The sequence below is a fragment of the Cyclopterus lumpus genome, chromosome 12 (assembly GCF_009769545.1).
Source record: "Cyclopterus lumpus isolate fCycLum1 chromosome 12, fCycLum1.pri, whole genome shotgun sequence".
NCBI lineage: Eukaryota > Metazoa > Chordata > Actinopteri > Perciformes > Cyclopteridae > Cyclopterus > Cyclopterus lumpus.
The window spans coordinates 10,342,837-10,366,020 of NC_046977.1; the positions used below are offsets into that span (position 1 = coordinate 10,342,837).

Consider the following 23,184-nt stretch of genomic DNA (forward strand, 5'->3'; position numbering starts at 1 on the left):
ACCCCTCGCAAGAAAGATATATTTAAAAAGAACAATTTATTTTTCCTTTAGTTTTTTATGTATAGTCCCACGCCTTTTGAATACTTTGACGCACGCGTGTATTTTGTTACAAGCACATCACTCACTCGCCTGTTGCAACTTGCAACCCAGACCAAAGACCTTCAATGAACCCAACTCCCCGAGTTAGTGATGCATGTTCTACATACGTATAGTGGATATTATTGAAGCGTACCCCTGTGACCGTTTATCAAGCTTAACTCAATATGAAGTATTATTCTTCAAATTTGAGCCAACTTTGAGTAAAAATATTTTTTTGCTTTAGACTTGTCAATTACAAAAACTCCACAAAAGGCAAATGTTATTCAAACAGTTTTTATGTTTCAAGCAACAGCAGAAAACACAACTTTTACTTCAAAAGCGAGCCATGACTTAATGAGCCAAAAATCAAAATTAAGTAAATGTACAGCAGTGAATTGTATGAAGGTCGATGGTTTGAAAAAGTTGAGACAAAACATTTATTTTAGGATGTGGGTGACTCAGTGAGCTGTTTTTATATATCAACAAACCATGAAAACAAAGCTTGTGTATTCAAGGACGTCTTTTTTAAAGTGCAAATGAGTAAATTAAAAAGGTAGTAATTTACTCTGCATGTCCACAACACACTCATGCACACACACACACACACACACACACACACACAGAGACACACACACACACACACACCCACACACACCCACACACACACACACGCACACACACACACACACACACACACACACACACACACACACACACCATCATGCTCATTATTATCCCTGTACACAAACATAATTTCCTGAATCATAGCATGGAAAGAGAACAGACTACATTAACATCTGGAGGCAGATGTTCACATGCAGCAACTGTTTATCGAATCCCCCCCAAAGATAATCTCAAATGTAATGAAACATTAATGTACATGTAAACATGCTCCCCGTCTGCGTTAAGTTGCGCTACAGTAAACAGTCATGCCCATGGCTCCAAAACAATACAACAGGATGAGCTCTATACGTCTACCAAAGAAAAGACGAGTCAAAAAGAAACTCATGCCACAACAAAGATGGATGTGCTCGCTGTGGCTCCACAGAAGAAAAGATGAGAGCAGAGCTGTTTGTAATCGTTTCATTGTCTGAGTGCACCTTTAAAAAACAGAGTGGGCATCTTTCTCGTGATTCGTGGTCTGATTCATGAAGAGAATCACTCACAAATCAACGGAGGATGAAATAATCTGTGGCTAGTCCTATTTGCTGAGCAGAAAATAGATGCTCTGCTCACCATCAGAGATTAAAGGGGCCTAACAAGACCTGATAGAGGCAGTAATCAGTTCATCGGCCGCTCCTGCCCGAACACTGTGTGTTGTCCTCATGTGCGCGTCTGCATGTGCGCGTCTGCATGTGTGTGTGTCTGCATGTGCGTGTCTGCATGTGTGTGTGTCTGCATGTGTGTGTGTCTGCATGTGTGTGTCTGCATGTGTGTGTGTCTGCATGTGCGTGTCTGCATGTGTGTGTGTCTGCATGTGTGTGTCTGCATGTGCGTGTCTGCATGTGTGTGTATCTGCATGTGTGTGTCTGCCTGAGGTTTTTCTCTACACAGCTGCAGCAACACTTACCGAAGCATCAGAGCTGGAAGTTTAAATTAAAATGGATTCAGTATGCGTCATTTACTTACTCGCCATTTACTTTAAAATAATAGTGTCCCAAGAGAAAAATATAATCTCACTGCAGTAGAGTTCTGACTCAAAACATATACATCATAACGAAAATGTCAGTTTGAATTAAACTATTTCTGAGGAAAGATATTTAGTTACTTTGACTTATTCTGACAGCCACAGACAGGGGGCAGGGTGGGTGACGTCAGACAAGCTGGATAAATGTGCTCGGGGTATGTGAATTAATAACCCTTCCTCACGCGCTTCTGCAGAGGTGCCCTTGTGCAAGGCACTTAACCCCCAGTGGACAATGGCAAATAATGGGAAGCATCAAGGTGTGAGAGCACAACACGTTAGGAACATAACGCACTGGGAAACGGCAAACACGTTGAGTTCAACTTCTCCTGGATAAGTGAAGGTTAACTCATCCTCAGATTAATTCTTACAGTCTGTACAACCACGGAGCGGCCTGCATCACGTGGCTGAGTTTCAGTAGGCGGAGTATCCAGAGGGACATACAACACGGTTACTTATTTGAGAGTTATTTTAAGGTGATACTGAGGGATGTAAGTGGCAGCCGGTCTAAAAGACAGCCGCTCTGGGCGATCACCTCCCACAGAAGTGCAGTGGCACATTTTTTGACGTGTTTTCTTCTCCAAAGCCCCAGGCCCGAATCTCCAGCCTGTCCTCCTCCTCTTTATCATCTTCCTCTCCTTCTCCCTCCTCGTACAGACTGGGCTCCTCCACAGACGTCTCCATGTGTGGGTTGTAGCCACTGAATGCCTGCGCCTCCTTGTACTCATAAATGGTGGGGAGGCTACTGCGTAAGCCGAAGCGACGCCGCAGGGCCACAAGCAGCGGCTGCGGCACGGTGAAGATATCCACATTGTTACCCAGGTCGATCCAGGCCATGCTGGGGAACTTCTTGGCATCCTTCACGGCGTCTGTCAGGTCTTTCAGGATGGCCATCGTCAGACGGTTGCCATTGACGGCGAGTATGGTCAGTTTGGGCAGGCAGCCGAGGAAGGGCAGCAGCAGCCGTAAGCTCTCGTCCTGCAGCTCGGTGAAGCTCAGGTCCACAGCAGACACGGCGTCACTGCCACTCTGCAGGTAGAAGGCCACGCGGTGGACGTCTCGGCCAGACAGCGGAATGCCCGACAGGTTGACCACATCACCGGACAGTTTCTTCTTCAGGGTGGTCTTCAGACTGTTTCAAAGAGGGAGGTGAAAACAAACTTTGTTGAATCTCTGAGGCTCAAATATGGCATGCTAATTATTCAGCAGGAGCAGTTAGTGTTCCAAAAACTGTGAAAAGACAAACAATCTTTACTTAATGATACTGGAGCTATTCATTTTAAAAGCTTCTGTAATGGGATACCACAATGTCCCACAGGTGCGGGAGAACTGCAAAGTACGCAAAGCATATAACTGCATCCACTGGTAGAGTGTGAAGAATGTAGCATTCAATAGAGAAGAGAATTTGCATTTAAATGTGTTACGGTCTGAGTCCCTCAAGCAACAGATTATGTCTCTTGGGATAAATGTAATTTACTAAAAAGCATTGTCTGTTTTAGGTTTTGGGTGTCGCTCCTTTCCTTTAAAGTCATCTCGAAGTCTTTGAGTACGAAACAACCATCAAAGAACATAAATATATAAATAAATGATTCGAAAAGTGAACAAGGCCAAAAAGAAAATGTTGCTCTTCGGTCAGGCCCAATTAGTAACAGAGATGTCACCTTGTTTTGAGCTGGCCATGTGTCTGAGGTTTTGTGGGCGACACATGAATAAGCCACTTGAGCTGATGAGCAAGTAAAAAAACAAACACAAGAACTCACTGGTGTGATCTCTTTCTCCAGGGGTGCACCGGGCAAGAAATTCGGCCCTGGAGCCTCTGAGGTTAGCACATGTTTAAAGAACTTGGCTGTGATTGGCCAGTGAACCCAGTCCCGGACAACGCCCGCCACCCACCGAATGACAGACAGACAGGGCCAGGCGGCCAGTAAATAATATCCTTTGTTGACAGACCACTGGCCCAAAGGGATTTGTCCCGGACAATTACAAAAATAAAAAAAATAAAAAAAATATTTAGATATATATATACATATATATGAATTGATAGAGAAGAAATTGAAATATTGCCTTTTTTACCATGTATTCTTTTTCTGTGTCAAAACCTGGCATCTGCACAATGACCTAGACACCCATATGTGGGTGTGTATTGCTCAACAGACAGAAGGACAACATGGTAGAGGATGGATGGACGAACACACTATAGAGACAAAAATGGGCGAGAAACGAGTGCTAAAGACAAGTGATCTTGTAATTCAGACCAGAGGACTTCAGACAGCAGGTGTGAGGTGAATCCATCTGAAGGAAAACTACTATACGATCCTCACTGCTTCTGATAGCACACTGCGATCTGAAACAAAATGTTCTCGCTACACCAGAGAGTGGTTAAATATGCAAAGGAGAGCTATAAGCAAGCTGCATGCATGTCACCACAGTAGCACTGAGAGTAAGACAGAGCTGCTGTGCATTAGACTCCTTTTGTTTTTACTGGCATCTCAGAGAGGAGACTTCTGCCAAACTAATGACAATGGGCTGGAAGCTTGGGAGAGAGAGGGAATGAGTCAAACAGGAGAAAACTGTTCTGTTTAAAGGTTTATCTTCTCTTTGTCTTGGCCCTGTTTGCCTTTGCGTGTCCCTCTGCCTCCTCAGGCACAGTGAGGATTATCCTCGGTTCTCTCTCTCTCTCTCTCTCTGGTTTGTCTGGGAGCCGTACATATCGTCAGGCGGGGCTCTTTACATCTGTCACCCTTTCTGTTCGGTTAAGGGAAAGAAAAAGATCTGTAGTGCACGGTGATACGCAAGATTATTGATTCCAGGAGTCGGCTATAATTCTTCTCTCCCACCTTCTTATCCTCACGATTGCTCACTGCCTCTCACTTTCCTTCTTCTTTTTCTTTCTTGGCATATTTCCTCCCTTTTATAATTTCAACGTCCGTCTTGTTCTAAATGTGATCTTCTGAAGAGCCTGTGCCGTCCTACTTTTTTCTTTTGAATGACTAAGTGTGTTAAAATTCTCATCTAGCTACCTGAGCCTCTACGTCTTTGCTTTTTATGTGTGAATTACTGGATAATTTTAGATCTTCAGGCCAGTCTGAGACAAAAATTAAATACTATTTGGTTGAACTGCCACCTGAAACGAGGAATGACAAGAAGACGTAGCTTTTTTTAAGGGCTGACAATCCAACAGGGCTAAGAGTCCATGCTGTTGATTCTGAGGCTTTACTGTGGCACAGCCATGCTTTGTGCTAGATGTTAACATTAGCATGCTAACAGTAAACAAAAGCTAACATAGTTAAGGAACCCCCAAACTAATTACAATATATATTTCCCCTAAATAATTGATTTTTGAATTGATGTTACTTCATTGATGCTTCTGACATTTTAAGTTGAACTAATTAATGAATTGACTCCCCATTTCGGCACAAAAATCCCAGGAAAGTGACTGCATCTGCAGCTTCTTGGCCCACTCGCCCACTCCTGTGGTTTCAGAGGGTTTACTGTACCCCTGTGCAGCTGCTGCACTTTATCTAATGAAACCAAGTATGGGTATCGACGTTCGTTCTCTTGGACGTATTTATAGTCGGGTTTTCCTACATGTGCCCTTCTCTCTCACCTGTGTGCCTATGTTTGTGTAGGAAGAGCTGTTTCATGAGACACAGTCAGGCAGGGTAGGCAGTGGCACTGTAGTTGAGTGGGTGATGCAGGAGAGGAGGAGGGGGGGCTCTGATGTGCATTTAATGAGACGGAGTAAAGACTCCAGACTTCCTTGCAAAGCCTCTGCCTCCGTGGGAACAGTTGCACCCACAGGCTGCCCAGGGGCATAGCTAGCATTTCTAAAGCCACAGTGTACCCTGGAGTCAATTACTCTGAAACGATAACAACATAAACAACAAAATGTCTCATCTCGATTCCCTCTGATGTGACTGCCATGCTCGTAGGCAGAGGTGCACAGCCTCTCGGACCAGCTCGAACAAAAACAACTTCAAAGGATAGTGCACTCCCATAAACATGATTGGAAACAAGAGCGTCCCCTGCATCGGGACTCATTTAGAAACAAACAACTGAGGGAAATCTATTTATTGACGTCTCTGGAGCAACCGATACAGCAGTCTAATAGGAGCAGACTCTCATAGGTCCAACTATTGGCTGCTTAAATGTGGGTTCAGGCAGACTATCTAATTGTTTTTCATAGATTGTCTTTCCTCTGGGATGTTGTTAACTTTTACGCACTGAACAAGGGTCCTTGCTGTTCTATAGTTATGTAAACCCCAGAGGTAGGAAATAAAACATCTGGGGCTTTGTGATGTTTAAATGGAGTGCAGCAAAGAGACCAAGCTTACAGAGAAGGTCTGAAAGAAATCTGAGAATGTGTCTTTTAATTAATTGTTCTAATGAAACAGTGTTTTGAGATCAATTTCAAAACCTCCACTTGTTAAAGATCTTTAGAAAGGTTTATCTGAGACTTCTCTTAGTTTGACCAATGATCTCTTCATTACTGCTGATGCTCAATGTCCTAGATCCACTTCTATTTCTTATATATGTGCTTCCACTTAAATAATACAGAACCATAATATTTCTTTTCATTGCAATCAGAAACTACCAGCAGTCTGACATGCTAAAGAACTGCCAGACTGACATCCTTCAACTTCATTTAATTTGGGTCATTTCACTCATTATAATTTAATGATGAATTTAGTCCAAGCTGTCCATGGTCTGGCTCCAATAGCTGCAATCAACCTCAGAACTTGTCACAAAACTCTTCAAGCAGCACCCCAATGTAAAACCAAAGGAAGTTATGTATCTTCTGTCATGGCCCTGAAGCGATTTCTAGTGATTTCCTCAAAATCTCCACTAAAACCTATGAGAAACGTTTCTGCATTGAAATGTTCTATATCAATAAAAGTAACGATAATGATAATAATGTATTGTTTCATTTGAGCTATACATCCCCTGACGAGACGAAAAGCTTCTCCATTCAAGGCAGATCCATTGATTCCTGTATTCAGTCATTTCGTAACCTCAGTGTCAGGTTTCGTCTCCTCTTTGTCTAGTTGTCTCTCCGGATGTTACAAAAGTAAAGTGCTCATCATCAGTGTGAGACTGAAGCGTTCCTACTTCACTATTCTGCAAGTCAATTCCACTCAACCAAACACTTCCTCTACCCTTAAAGAGACGGAGGGTTGGAGAGGTGAACATTTAAAAAAGGGTAGAACCGACATGTACATTCTTCTGACATTTGTACGAGGAGAATTGTACAAGCCCTCAATATTCTGCCACCAGGGTGAGAGTTAAAAGGAAATGGCAGAAGAAACTTGTAATCTGTCCACCGCCCACATAGAATACATGTTCCCCTTCATTTACGCTCATGAATCAGTAATATATCAAGAGACACAGGGAGTGTTACGGGCCATATTTCTTCCTCGTGTTCATTTACTGTGGTATTTAATATAAGAAAGGTGGTGTCCATTATAAGAGAGTCTGGTTTGCTAAAATAAATTAATTTTCTGTGATAATTAGATGATTTGGTACCCATTTAATAAGACACACTTTAAAAAAGGGTATGTAACACGTAACTAACAGCATTGTTAACAATTATAAATTGCATATTAATGAGTTAAATGAGAAGATCATTACCACTCATGTGAAACAAATATGTAGCTTAGTTTAGCATACATATGTATGTTGAATATTAAGCTAGTGCCAGCAGGTGGCTCACAAAGCTTTATCATAAAGAAGTGTGTTAAAAATGAAGGTTGCAGCAGCAGGTTTGCTTAGCGTGGAGATAACATTTGCAAAGTTAATGATAGAGGAGGATACACCGATGTGGATACCCAAAAGATGCTCTTATTCATGGATTTTATTATTATTATTATTATTTTTATTATTAGATTTAATAATGAATACATCATTTACAACATGGGATGAGAACATATTAATATATTCATATTTTGTATACATATTTTAGTGATATGGATTTTTCTTGATGGCCTGGTTGCATAATCTGTGGCCCATATGCTAAAAACGGCATAGAGACATATCCAAGCATATCTCAACTGGGAGGACAAACTAACACAAATTCAAAATGTACTTTCTGCTTAGCATGCAGAGAAACACTTGACTTATTTCAGGGGAATGAAATAAAAAGCACTTGAGAAACATTGGACGTGGATGCTGTTCCAGGGACCCGTGGGATTGGTCAGATCAATGTCTGCTTCATCAATGCTTTGGTCTTGACCTGTTTATTCCTTGGATCGATTTCAGCTGTTTCGCCTGCAGGCTTCTGTATAATAAATATACGCGGTAGTCTGGCTTAGCAGTGGGAGAGCCTGCAAGGGTCTAATGTACAAACTCATGCTTGAAAAGTACTGCCTGTATATTTCTGTACTTTTGTGTTATCTGAATGTGCCTTCAGGAATGTGGCTGCGAGCTACAGTGCCGAACCAGTTTGTTTAACTCAGTTTTAGCATCAACTATGTGAGTGTCTTGGTGCAGTTCTGCCTGTGTTAATGAGAATACTTTCGTCACTCTGAGCAAAGAAATTGCCTCAACAATGCAGCTGTCACTGATACTACTTCTGCAGAAAATGTAATGGGAAACATGAAAGTGGTGATTGCATACACCATCCAGTGTCCTCCGGTTTCATGGGGATAATGGCACATTTTCTGTGAGGGAAAAAATAGCCTCAAAGCTCATTTGGATTTGGATTAAATTTCATTGAAACATTTAGCGGATGTGCTGATAAAGGCTTACGTTGTCAATGCAGCAGCTCTGGGCTGCGCAGTGTTCTGACATCTCCAATGTGTCCCTTGATTCGCTCTAAATTACAAGTCTTGGGGAAAGCAGTACGGTTGATGTCAACTGAAAGCACCGAACAGCCCTTAAAAAGAGAGATGGACGAAGGGGGAAAGAAAATAATTGGAATCTGAAATCTTGGGCCAAATTCCCCAATTTACAAACGGCTACGTCAAAAAAATCCTTGAAGATCTATACAGAAGCACCATTATTCTCATTTGTTTGTACAGGTTTTATGGTGCAGTTCTTAATTAGTGCAGAGAAGGACAGGAACGGACTGCGAGTGCATCTAACTCGGCTTTCAACACGACTCTCATGGGGTCTTTGGACATCAATTTGGGAAACATGTCGAACAGCACAACCCGGACTGACTTTTTCTTTTTTTTTTTAAATTGAGAGGTAAAGAAAGAGGGAGCATATGACATTATGTATACTGGAAAAAACGAGAGCAGGAAATAAAAATGTCCTTATTTATTTTTGTATAACACACAATTACTTCTCGTAACATGTGACATCCATCCAAAAATAAAAAGCATATTTGCGGTGATGTTTATGTAATGATTATAAAACCTCTTGGTACAGAATGTGCCATAATGCAACTGTGCAGTGTGTAAAATGCAAAATGTACTCCACGGCTGAGCTATAAATTTACCCATGATTGATTGGATGTGACAAACTGGATGCTTAGGAGAAAAGAAAACTGCGACAGAACACAGAAAACAGTTTGCATTACATAACTGTATAGCGTGGAGCAGTACGCCCGTGTCTGCCTTATCATAGTATGTCAAGATGCAGGGCTCAAAACACGGACCGATCTGTATCAGCCTGAAAGGAATAAAACCTACAGATCCTCTGAAGCACAGAAGCCCTTGTTTCATGTTATCCTCGAGCAGCAGCACCCTTATCTTAGATTTACAGTTCAAATCCAATCAATGAGAGGCTAAGAGAGGTTCAATCCCTGGATGAGGAACAAAGAAGTCTTGAATTGTTCTTACTTAAAGCCGTTTTAAAATGTCTGTTACATTAATAACACCTTCAACCTTGTGTTTATCGATCAACACATCTAGTAATTATTTTATTATGGCCCTGTACCCTAGCTGAAGATTGGAGCGATGGATACTGAGCAGCTCTTCCTCTTCCCCCTCATCCTCCAGGAACTCTGTCTGCATCGCGGGAATCCCTCAATTATTCATAGACGAGGATGGTGGCTGGATCTTTAAGTCTCTATTAAAAGTGGAGGTCAACTAGGAAGCAGATTAAGCTGACTGAGTGCAGCTGGCAGTCAAGTGGAATACTTTGTCTCTGAATGGAAAATAAGCAGAGAAAGCAAAACCTTTAAAAAGTTTTTTACTAATAATATAAAAGAGACATCTGTGATTGTGTATTGTCAGAATATTCTTTCCCCGCGTTGTCATATTTTTGCCCTTGCCTTAAGAGTCTACCTTGGAGGCTAGTGAGAGGTCAGGCCTGCTGAGTCAGAGCCTGTTCGGCCTTCCAGTGCACACCTTGGGGGGTGGACTTAGCTCCAGAAATAGGTCATACACGTGTCAAAGGCATACGACACATGGCTCAGTGTACGGATGTCACATGTACAGCAAATGCATGAAGCAAGAATGATCCTTCAGGTTGTAGGTGATGGCTTATAGTTATTGTTGTTATTATTATGGTTACTGTCGGGGTATCACCTCAAGGTAAGAACAGTGGTAGACGAGCACATGGCATTTCTTCCAAACATTGCTAATGGCAAACTATTCAATAGATGTTGAGACATTTCACTTTGAGTTGCAAACCTCAGACTGGCATTCAAGCAAATCACAAAAGTTGTTAAGATACAATATCTGGAAACCATGCATGTCTGTGCAAAACTTCATTTGCAAGCCATCAACTAGTTGTTGAGACACTTCAGTCTCTCGACCCTTTCATCCACAGAGCCACACAGAGCTACACATCTCTCCCACATGATCTCATTCATACAGTATTTAGGCAACTTCAGCTTTGCCATCTTTGAAGTGTTGCTTGTTTGTTGTACAAGTAAAGAATCTTAAGCAAGTTTTACCTTTATTTAATTGTGTGTATTGTTTCTTATTATTATAACTGTAAATTATACCTCATCAACAACTCGCAATACTTTAATCTTCTCCATCTAAGATGAATTTAGATTTAATTATATATGAAATGAGCAACAAAAATATGGTCACACATACAATACATACATACACAAAAACAAAAATGTTTTTTAGGTGTTGAATATACCAGCTTGTTGTGATTAGAAGGCCAAATAAATAAAAACAGATAGATTTTGAAGTGCATCAATGTACATGGCCGTGAAGGATTGAACAGCAGAGTAAGCTTGAATTGAAAAAGATGGAAGGCGCGTTTGGCACTGGAAGGATCATGTTACGCAGAAGGGCTCAAAATAATAGCGAGGAGGAGAGGTAGAGGGGATTTCTTCAAAGATTAGAGCAAATTAGCAGCAGCAGCAGGGAGAAACTGGAGAGAGAATCCCAGCGAGCAATTCTCTGGTGATTAGCTGGTGAAAAGCTGTCCAGGAATCTGGACTAGAAGCCTCAAGGACTTTTGCCCGGCTAATGCTACTTGGTGTGACGCTGAAACCAGAAGACGCCGTAAGGGGCCACGGCAATAGATTATATTGGATGTTTAATATTCCTCTATAAACAATGAGAGGAGCAGAGTCTCAAGTGAAGACATGCCGATGCCTTTAGAAGTCGATGGAAGGGTCAGTGTGGAGAAGCAGAAGGAGAAACAGGAGCCTCTATGTCATATTGAGACTGGGTTTGAGTCGAGGTCTGATGAGAAGTCAAGCGGGAGTTCACATAAACCTGGTTTCATTGTTGGCATAATGAAGATGATAAAGACAAGACATGATGAAATTATGATGTTAGAGTTTCAGCAGATGAGGCCATGGGCTTCTTCTTATTGGTGAATGTTGCTGTTGCAATTCTCCGTGTTTGAAATGTGCAACATTAAATATAATTTGTTTTCAATCATGTTGAGAAATTAAATGTCACTGGAGTTTTAGCCTCTGACTCTTATCAAAGGGAAGTGTTTATTTCATTGTGCTAAACTCTTCAAATTAAGCTGGCAATGTACTGTTTGCTACAACTCCAACAGCCCTGTTTCAATACGTATTAGGCTTTATATGCAAATACATAAAAACAATACATTGACTTTTGGACAGCTCTTGGAGGAAAGGCCCTTTAGGTCTGGGTCAAATATCAGGATTCAGACAGACTATCAAAGCTCACCCACAGCTGGTTACATCTGCCCAAACAGCTGCTTTGTTCACTCGTATCAGTCGGCACGACCTGCACGACCAAATATTAGAAATTAACTAAATTCTGTCAGCTATTCTGCTTAACACTGTGCTGACTCAAATAACAAAACAATGCCAGATGCACTCAGATTTCCCTCGGTACCCTCAGTAAACATCTGAACACTGAATACAATAGTTCAGTCGTCTCCACAGTCATTTCATTCAATAGCCTGTAAGAGCCTCACATCACTGCAGTAAAGACAAGCAATGAAATAGCATCTGCAGTCGGAGTCCCTTCAAAATGTGCGCAGGGGCAATTTTAGCATCATAAAAGAATATGAGCTTGATGAATCTGAAATTCAATACCAATTACAATAACATTAAAAAACCCTCTGGTGACTCATGCTTCTCAGAAACCTGGCACGTGGCTCCAGAGAAACACATGGACTTGCCTTGAGATATAAAGTGTGCAACAACTTTGCAGTTACAGTGTTTTAAAAGCAATGCAGGCTGGAGTAATAAAGCTTAAAACATGATTTATTTTAACTTTTGAAGATTTGCAACCCAGCATATAGTCCATGAAAATCATTTGATTAGAGGAGGCTGCAGCTGGCTACATTTCCAATATCACTTGAAGAAAATAAGAACGTAAGAATGCAATAACGGCGATATGAAAGCTTTTTGCATTCCTAAATATGAAGAGATCGATTCAAAGCGAGGTGGAAAGAAAGAGGGAAATGTGTGACTTCTAATCGGCCTCCCGCTTTTCTCTCTCTGTCTGACAAAGCGTTTCCCCCGAGCCTCAAACTCAAACTGCAGAACCGCTCTGTGTGGCAACTGTTAAGCAGAATGGACTCTCGCAAGAAGGAAAGAAAAAAATCCCAAAGGAAAGGAGGAGAGGAAGGAAATCAAAGCGAGGAGCGGATTTTAAAATAGGAGAAATGGAGGGGAAGAGGAGGGAAGAGGGAGCCGAAAGGTGTGTGGGGGTGTGGGGTGTGTGTGTGTGTGTGTGTGTGTGTGTGTGTGTGTGTGTGTGTGTTTGTGTGTGTGTGTGTGGGGGGGTTCTGCTACTGGATTCTCGCAGTAGATGCTGGGAGAGAGACAGAGCTTGCTAATGAGCACACCGGGAGAGTCGGCCTTGTTGTTCTGTTGAGTGTTATTTGGAAATACTGCAACCAAGAGACTGGGGCGGGAAGTTAAGTCGAGCTGTCAAAAAATCTTTCAATCTGGGTTAATTGCTCAGGGAAAGGGAACCTCGTGATCACCATTAGAAATATATATTTTCTTTCTTTCACAGGGCCTCCACAAATGTACCTGTTACTTCGCTTGAGTTGAAGAGCAGTTTGTTTACCCGGTATTTCTACAGCCGCTGCAATCAGCATCTTTCTGCTGCTTATTCTTTGTTTCACTCGAGCACCAACAATCAGTCTCTGACCTCTGACCGCCTTGGTGGGAGTTAAGTTCAAACCTGGCCCCGTCGGCTCAGTATCGTACCTCATCGTCTTACTTTCTGTCTTAGTTACTCGTTTGCTTCAGAGAATTCTTGGAGACAGTTTCTAGACGGAGAAAAAAACCTATTAAAATCTGTATAGACACATCACACTTGTTGTTTAGGATGGTGTGAGGCTGTTTTTCTCACAATAGTGTCGGGCAGGAAACAGTTTTTGCTGCTGAGGGGCAAGTGTGAAAATGCACATAGTGAGACACTCTGACACAAGTTGGTGATTTGAAAAAGTAACATCTCAAATCAAATATAATGCACAAAAATAAATCTATTATATGCGAAACATTTAAGGCACATCAATAATGTGCTAGAAGAAAACCTCTCCAAAAACTTCAGACTGGTATTTCAGAGAGGCTGCGTGGAGATTAATGAGTTGTGCTGATGATTGTAGTGAGGATGTGTTCACTGTCCTTCTTTAGAGTCCGGCAGCAGCAAAGAGGACACACTCACCAGGCCTGAGACTTCCTCCTGGGCACGCTCTGTCTCGTCCACTTGGAGTGAGGGGTCAGGTGGTAAATCAGCTGGCGGCAGATCTTGTTAGTGGACTTGAACGAGTCGGTCTCCTACAACACAAAGAACCAATGATGGAGAGCAAATGTTAATCTAGTTCATACAACAAATCAAAACAGGCTATTCATGAATAAATGTGACTAAACCATCCAAAAGTTAAGGGAATCACTGAAAGAAACCAATACTAATAAAACGGTATATTCTACAAAGTAGAAAAGGAGCTGTTAGATATCTAGGGTTAAAGTAATTTATAAATACTGGATGTTTGATCTTCCTTTCTGTCTTCCTGCAATAGAAGTACTGACTTTCACACAGTGTTTTTCTTCTTCTTGTTTTTCGAATACAGCGGCTTCAAACATTTTCTTCACTGAAAACACATTAATTTATTTCTCCATGTCTCTCCTCCCCCTCCTCCATGCCTTCTCTTTTCTCTCTCCCACCTCCGTCAAAGACTTTCGATGGAATGGGTTGTGCTGAGCAGAGTAAATCTAATTAGTCGTACACAACAACATGAGGAAGGCAATGTGGCAAGAGGGAAGAAAGACAGGGCTAATTCACCTTAAGGCGATTAACCATTCACGCTGCCACTTCTTTCCTTGGTCGGCAAAAAAACAATGCCTCATACTTCTAAATAACCACCGCTGACGTTTCAGCCGGTTGGATGACTGAACACAACGTTGAAGCTGCGCATACTGATTTACAATGTGAAATTATTCTTGGAAATAGTGAATCTGTGGAGTGGAAGGATCAACAAAGTCACTAAATGCTATAAGCATTCTGAGACATTAATCACAGGGCTGTAAAGCTGAGTGCATCCAGATTAAATCATGGTCATCAGTCTGAAACTGATGACCATGAGCTTCACGACATTCACAAATGACACATCTTTTGGCCCTGAATGTGTCCTTGCATATATGGTCTAAATACATATCAGGGTGGTGGAAAGTACTGGGCACGGAGGCAGCTGCCGGGCCTTAAATCCAGCACATTGCCTCTCTACACGCTCGTCACGTCTGACAGCGTATCCTGCCACGGGTCGCCAGCCAGTCAGGAGGACGCTGCCAGCTCCTCACTTTCCCTGCAGTCCTCCTGGGCTTTCCCCGCTAAAGCAAACAGCGATAAGATTAGAGTTTCTCAGGTGATTATCATCTGTCTCGGTGAGTAAAGACTAGACCAGGGTGACTTCATCTTGAGGCAACTCATCTTCTCCGAAAAGAGATAACTGCAGACCTGAGATAACTGTTATGGCTCCTGGGTCTGTGTTTTACAGCCACTCTGAGCTGCTTCTGTGCAGCCTTCACCCTCATACCGAGTTTGAAATGTAATGTGAATTTTAATATCTCGGATTTGCATGCCGTGCTACAAGTGGATGATGAGCTGGTTTGCGCGGTCTGGATAAATCACGAAAGGGCCAGTCGTTTATTTTATTGACCACGCATATCTTATTTCATATGCATAATTGAAGAGCTTGTTAAAAGGATTTTACAGATAAGACATGTCCATTATTAATTGTGTTGATGCTGTGAAAGGTTTGTTCATATCAGTAATATCTTGAAACCAATTAGAGGGAGTTGTAACAAGAGAAGTTGGGACAACTTGTTTGATGGAAAGCCCAAATTTAAACCCTTGCATCTTTATGCAATGTCTAATATGCACCACCAATGTGCAAAGGAAGCTTGAAATATGATCATTTTTAAGATACATTTCAAATACTAAACCTACAGCAAAAAGAAAAATGTGAACCCTCCACCTTGTCTGACCTCATTTCCCCAACTAACAATGTGTGTACAGTCCCTCACAAACAGTGAGCGGTGTCTGTTACCGGTCACATCAGCCACAGCCACGCTGACCCACAAGCCTCGGTGCTATTGACCGTGGCTGCCAGCCCTATTGATCTCAGCATAATGACCACCGGGCAGCTGCCCACGCTTTCCAGGAAGTAGGTATACTCTCATACACCTGCAGGTCCTGGAGCACAGCTGCCACCATTTGCCAATGTGTCGAAAGAGCACATGAGCAGCAGGAAAGACGTCTGCATGGTGCCACTGCAGCGCCAAACCCTGACCATCCATCCCATACCTCTCCACCCACCTTTTAGCATGCAGGCGACACCTTTGTAGCTGGGAATGAGTGGCAGCTCTCATTCGACCTCCAGATCAAAATATTAACATTTTCCCAGAATTCAATGTGAACTGTGGCTGAAGACCTGCCCATTAAGACATGTTCAAATATAAGCAATTATTGTGAAAGAAATATCATCAGTTTGAATATCTTATTACAGTGAATTATGGATTTATCTTAGAATCTCTCTGGACTCTGTGGGCACCGTCAAAGAAGATAGCAGGTTTAACTACAGTAACTATGGATGTAAAGTCACAATGTACACATTGTAAAGCTCTTTTGGGGATTTAGGGCTAAATACATACAACTTAACTTGACTTTAAATGTCCTCAGCCACTCCCATTTCCCTTGTAAAACATGAGCCAGCTACTTCTAGAATCTGTGATGCAGGATACCTTATTAATACAAGTTATTATGTCACTTTATATTGAACTATTTTTAGAGACACCAGGACGTGCTTAGAATCCATTATGCTAATGGTAACACCTACATTTTAATTCTGCAGTTGTGTTTGTGCAAATTAAACAGTTCATTGTTTTCACAACAGCATGACAACCAATATGACACATGCACTTAGGCATGGCTAATTAATGTCTATTAATGTGAGGTCGGCAGATGTCCTTTTTCATAATTCATGAATGTAACAGTGAAAACACCGTGGATCTTTCTGGATTCTCACCCTTTTTGGACACTGCAGGTCCCGGGCGAGGCTGAGCAGCAGCTCATGAGAAATGGGGTCCACCAGGTTGAGGAAAGCTGCGTTCTTGTACAAAATTTCATTGAGCGACGTTCCCTGGAGTCCCAAATCCTGAGAGAAAGGAGGAGAGTGCAAAGGGTTAACTTTGACTAAAACTAACAGTGTAGACAGTCAGAAAATAATTTGATTTAAAACATCCATGTCTCTGAACCACGCTTCATTTAATATTCAAGTGACATTTCATAGATAGTTTAATGGAAATATATTCAACGTTTATGAGCTTGGCTCATGATCCCCTTTCATCCTGCCCTCTTATCACACTGCGGGGGAAGTTGATAAGGCTCTGCTATCAAGGTCTGGTGTTAACAGCCAGTTCAGCTGATTGGAGGAGTGTGTCTATGTGCACACATGTGTGTGTGTGTGGGACGGGACGTTGGGAGTAAAGTTTCAGTACGCTAAGATAAAAGTGGTGTTGTCTTTCTTCAAATATTACAGTTACTACTCTTTGGTGAAGAGAATAAGACTCCCTATGGTCCTCTTATCTCATTAACAGGTTTCAGTTGTGGTTTTGGCCCAAGGGACTTTCTATCATTTTCACAGAACACGTCTCTTAACTGTCTCTTAAAATGCGTTATGACTTAAATGCACTTCCACTTTCTCCCTTCAATCTTGAGTATTCATCAGATAAATATTGGGCGTTGTGAAGGGCAGTTCAATAAAAAACGGAATCAGGACACACGCCCAGTTGTTGATGATACTCTTATCTTCTTCAGGTGATTTATATTTGCACAAACACACACACACACACGCACGCTGAAACTGAGCAAATTCAACAAAGAAAAGAAAGTGAAATAAATAAAGATGAATAAAAGATAAAAAAACATTTCCTCTCCTCACATTGTGTTATATCAGTGACAAACATGTTTCAGTGGACCATCGTCCTCTTGTGAAACAGTACAAGTAGAAGCTGTGCGGCTGAGGAGTAAATACGGTCAGATCTATAAGAGTTGAAAAGCTTTTTAAATCGTAGGCTGGAGGTGGAAGCTGTGTAAAGCGTGCTGTATTCGCTCTGACAGCCCCAACACTTAGGGCCAGATTGGAGGCAAAGAGGAAAACTCCCATCAGCATTTTCTCCTCCTCCAGCTTTTGAGTTGATTTATTACAACGGAGCTCTGCGGGATTCCCTGACGTTGGACTATATCCTCCAGACCCCTCTCCCTTCAATAAACTCTTATTTTGCACAGACAGAGGGCACCACATGTGTCCATAAATGGAGGCACAGAGGATTTTTAAGATTATATTGTGAAGGATGATGTGTGTTATACGTAGCATCAGATATGAGTGGGACTCACAGCTAAAACGAAGCCCATTTAAAAATAATACACACAGAGATCTGATCCATGTGGATTAATTTGACTGATTCCTAATGAAATGTTTCCCTATTTGTCACTAACAGGATGCATGCGTACATGTCAGCGTGCCCTCAGATCCCACTACAAATGTCCTCGGGAAAGCTGCGTATCTAATCTGACGTTTGTCTCATCACAAAAACTCTGTATAAAGCGACGCGCTCCGAACCGCAGAACATCATCCCACACATGCAGTTCATTATAATCCAATTTCATATATTGCAGTGTGACAAATCCATTCACACAGTGTTCTGCTTCAGTTTGAGAAACCTGTGGCAGCTGTCAGGTGTCCAGCTCCGTTGACTTACTTTTTAGCATTTCATGTTCTTTACATGGGCTTTGACAAAATGTTGTGACTTTTATGCAATGATATCAAAATCCAAGGCAGGAAGTCAGAACTGGGTGGATGTCTTGTGAATATGAACTGAAAAGCTGAAGATTCACAGACACAAACGCCTGGCCAGCAACAAGGCTTTTGGCAATTATATCTGACAAGCAGGACGAGGTCAATATGTCAGCTTAGTCAAATGTGACAAGACATATAAGGAATATTTCTTCTTGTACAGTCAAATATGAACACTGAGTACTGTACTTGATGAGGAATGTTGCATATATTACCACAGTCACTTTAAATAAAGGGGGAACTTAAAGGGGAACTTTCTGTACACATTATACTATCGAATTTCCAATGTAAATAAATCAACATTTTATTTAAATATCATTCGCAATGTACAAAGTGAATCTCCAATGTCCACTCAAGTACATTACAGCATCTTTACAATATGCTGTAGCTACAGGCCACATGAGCAAAGTGACACAAACTATTTTCAAGTAAAGTATGCTCAACTTTTAAAGGAATTGTTTGACATTTTGGGAAATATGCTAATAATCACTTCGTTGTTTAAGGTCATATGAGAAGATTAACCATCTGTTTGAAAAGTGCAAAGCTACAGCTAGAAGGTTCTCTGAGCTTAGCTTAGCACAAAGACTGGAAACTGCTAACGTTAAACAATAAACAATATATCTTGTTCATTCAATCTGTACAAAGAACACAGTGAGGTTACCAGACGATCAGCTGAATTCATCGGGTCTGGCCAAGAAATAGTAAAACACATGCAAATAAATCGTTTTCACATATTTTGTTTGGATGAAACAAACAATTTAAAACATGCTAAGAAGTGAGCTTTTAGAGGTGCTGGCAGGTGGATTTTGCTCCTTTAAACAGAGCCAAGCTAGCTGTTTCTAGTCTTTATGCTAAGCTACGCTAACCTGCTGCTCCCAGCAAGAAAGTGAACATGTGTTTCACAAAAATATCGAATTTCATCTTTAATGTGGTTTGTGTAACTTTTATAAATGTATTCATGGATAGATAGCATCCAGAGAGGCAGACAGGGAAAGAGGAGGAGGTTTGAAACCTAACTCCAACCGTAAACCTATTATTGGATGAATAATAATACAACAACAGAAGCACCACAGATTTTGTGTTGATGCATTTCACGTTGAGTAAAATAAATAAATAAAATATTGTTGTGACAGCTAACCTCAGACGTCATACACTACAGAGAACACTTTAATTAGTGTCTTCTCCATCGCTGCACATTGGGTACTCGCTGTGCATGCTGTAATTTATGAATATATGCTGATTCTTTGTTTAATAATGTAAAATATCCCAAACTAATTAACCTAATGACCCAGAGGAAGGACCGTGGAGATGCAGCATAGAGATGTTCTTGGTTCCTCTTTGTAATCATTTCCTCAACGTGAAAGAAACATGTTCCACCTTCCAACACCTCAAGGTGATTATCTCCAAATCCATCCGTCTCCGAGAAGAAAAGCTGCTTCTCTGCCGGAGAACCACACTAGGAGATCTACTGCTTGTGTATTCCCCCCTCTGTCTTGAAGTATTGTTAGTCAGACACTTCGCTTGGGCCCCAACAACATACACCAGTAGCAGCGCTGTGGCTTCACCTCACTGAGTGATGGAGAGCGTAGTCGTGCTTCGTGAGCAGTTTAAATGCAGAGCTATGTAAAGCTGTGCCTGCTCACCACTGACAAGTTGATCTTTCCGAGCCTTTTCAGTATAAGATATGACGGACAGCAGAACCACTTTAACAAACAGGGACAGCAACACTGAAGTCTTACAGCAAGGAATGCCTGAGTCATTTCCCTCCTGCTTTACACAAATATGAACCTTTTCGATGAAGTTTACATTCACCCCACATCTATTACATGCTCAGTTAATGGATTCTGTGCAGAGCGGCAGAAAAGACCTACAAATCTTCTCAGACACCTATAGCTTCTCCTCAGCATTGTTTCCTGCTCATGTCATTTATTCTAGGGCACCGTACAGATGGGCAGGGAGTCTGCATGACAGGGGCCTCTTGATCAGAACTGCTTTTGTCTGAACTTCAAAACTGCTCTTCTCTGATCAATGCACAGCTAGAAGGCAGTGGAAAGCTCAAGCTGAGCTCTAAAAACGTTTGCTTTTTTTCTCTTCTCTAGTTTGGATGCATCTTTAGAAAGTGAGGATTAGAGCAGGGGAGGTGTTACATGGGAAAAGGTAAGATGCGAATGCATGAAATAAACATACCTTATAGTTGCGGGCTATGACGCAGACAACAAAGCAGTGTTTGAACAACGCTGTGCAACAGGAGACAGGTAAAGCCATTTAACAATACCACATTAAAGTGTCAACTGTGTTACCTCTTATGTGGATTTAAATATTTTAAATATTTTTTTAATTTCTCTTATGTACAAACCTCTTTTACACGGTAAACAACCGCTGAAAAAGACATAAAATGGCTTACCATTCATTGAAATTATTTACATAATATTTTATACTAACCTGAAAAATACTTTGTTACCAAGGCATATAGTCTATATAGTATATCATTTGTTGAAGCCAATCATTCCCTTAAGATCACAAAGTTTGTCACATACTAAATAAAAGTAACCAGGTCTTCTTGAATTGGTTTTGGTGGCGGGCGAACACATAATATCCTCAGTGTTCTGCGTTGTGTGAAGCTTATTGAATATTCAGAGGCTGAACTAGCTTCCCTTTCAGACTAAACAGGTGGTTGATTTAAAACAGAGTCTCATTATGAGTGCTTCTTTTCCCCTCAGGAATGTTAAAAGAAGCCATAGCGCTTGTGTCAGTGAAGTTATGAGAACTTGCAAAGAGTAGATGATTAAATGACTTAACTTTGTATTAAATATTAACACACTGACACCTGCTCCATGAAAAGTGGGATTTCCTCCAATAAGTGACAGCTGAGCTTTATATATTAAACTGCAGACACTGTATACCTGTGGAGGCAATACAATACACATTGAAATAAGGACACAACAACTTGAATAAACTGCTCACACATTTCTCACTACATTTACAAGTAATTGTCTCGCAGATATAAACAAATTAAAATGCATTTTACTCTTTGAACTTTTTGCCCATGTATGTGCACGTCAACAAAACCCGCTCACGGCGTCGATGAAGCCACGTTTTAGAGCTTTACCAACAGCATAAGAGGCTACAGACGGACAGACTCGGCGCATTCACGGTGCAACATAACACCGCCGTTACCTTTCTCAGCAGTTTGAGCACTTCGGCCGCTTGCTCCATCCTCTGCTCCCGGAGAAGCCTCTGGATGTCCCGGATCCACGCCACCCGCCTGACATAAGGGCTGTGGTTGTTTCTCCGCAGCATCCCCGGGAGCTTGTCGGACTTGAGCATCAAGGAGGTAAACAAGAAGTCTCCGCCGCCTCTTCCGCCACTAGTCTCGCTCTCTCCCGGGTTGTCATTCCTCTGGCGGGTCCTCTTGGACACTTTTGTTTCCAGATCGAGACTTCTCCGTCTGCTCAACTTAGAACCCATCACTCCCGAGAGGATGTGTCGGTGGTGCTGAGAGGGATTTTACAACATGCAGCCAACACATCACACTCTACTTGCGCCCGCGCAGGGGAACAGTGCTTTAAAGTTTTAAAGCAGCAGTATCACACAACAACAACAACAACAACAACAACAACAACGTGTGTGCCGGGTCTCGCCGTCGTCCCCCTGGCTGCATCCGTCCATGCACTGCCTGAGCACTCTGGCATCCTTTGCTCTACTCAGAGCTGGTGCGCTCCTCAGCCAATCAGATGGCGATTCTCCGCACATCCCTGAGGGTGAGAGACACAGGACGTGCACGCGACGCACACCATGTTTAATGGGACCTGAGTCAATCAGAGAGAGAGTAGACCTTTAATTAATTAATCCATGTTGTTACAGCCTAATATCTTATGTAACGATAGAATAATCTAATAGGAAAATAGATAGATAGATAGATAGATAGATAGATAGATAGATAGATAGATAGATAGATAGATAGATAGATAGATAGATAGATAGATAGATAGATAGATAGATAGATAGATAGATAGATTGGATGTGGTTAGACTGGAAACTCTCAACAAGGTCAAACAACAACTTTTCATCCAGTTACTCTTTAAGACTATTGATCCATCATGACGTGGATAACTGCACCTTAACCTTAACTGTCGTTGTTTAGTTCATTCATCAAACTAAAGTGAAAAATAAATGCTTTGTGAGTGTTGCTCTTGATCAGGGGTGCTAAGTGAGACCATTTACATAGTGAGACTTGCATCGCTATTTAATTCAACCTCTAAACTGCATTCAAGTTGTGTCGCCCCCCATCCTAAATGCAAAGCCATGGAAACAGTAGTGATGCATCCCAATCACGCTGGTACTAAAGTCGAATGGCTCTCACAGGCGCTGTCTGGATTTCAGGATTTCACTGGACACCTCATTCTCTGAGGTGGGGATCTACTGGATTGTACTTATTTCTTCTTGACACTGGATTTGAGCTGCAGATTCTCTTTTTACCAGAGTCTAAGGAAAAAACAGCATTCTTCACAAAACAAGGTTTGTACTAATTTACTGTGTTACTTTTAGGGTTGTATGGAGTCACGCACCTCACAGGCAGAAGTATGATCATTCTCTGTGAGAGGCCGAGCTGGCAGGCATGAAGAGCCTGGATTTTCAAAATGAGGGTTTTATTTACCTGCACTATGTACTGTACACAAAGGGGAACATGGCTGATCAGAATATTTGTGTAAACAAAT

The 23,184-nt window shown here is 41.7% G+C and overlaps 1 protein-coding gene across 1 annotated transcript; it reads right to left on the reverse strand.

Annotated features, from left to right (window-relative positions):
* Nucleotides 1-363: 363 nt before the first annotated feature.
* lrrc75bb (leucine rich repeat containing 75Bb) lies at nt 364-22,140 on the reverse strand. The gene is made up of 4 exons (XM_034547336.1): nt 21,644-22,140; nt 16,637-16,765; nt 13,777-13,889; nt 364-2,894 (listed from the first exon to the last, which is right to left on the reverse strand). Exons 1-4 carry the CDS (start codon nt 21,932-21,934, stop codon nt 2,294-2,296), a joined length of 1,134 nt encoding a protein of 377 aa, XP_034403227.1. The 5' UTR covers nt 21,935-22,140; the 3' UTR covers nt 364-2,293.
* Nucleotides 22,141-23,184: the final 1,044 nt, after the last annotated feature.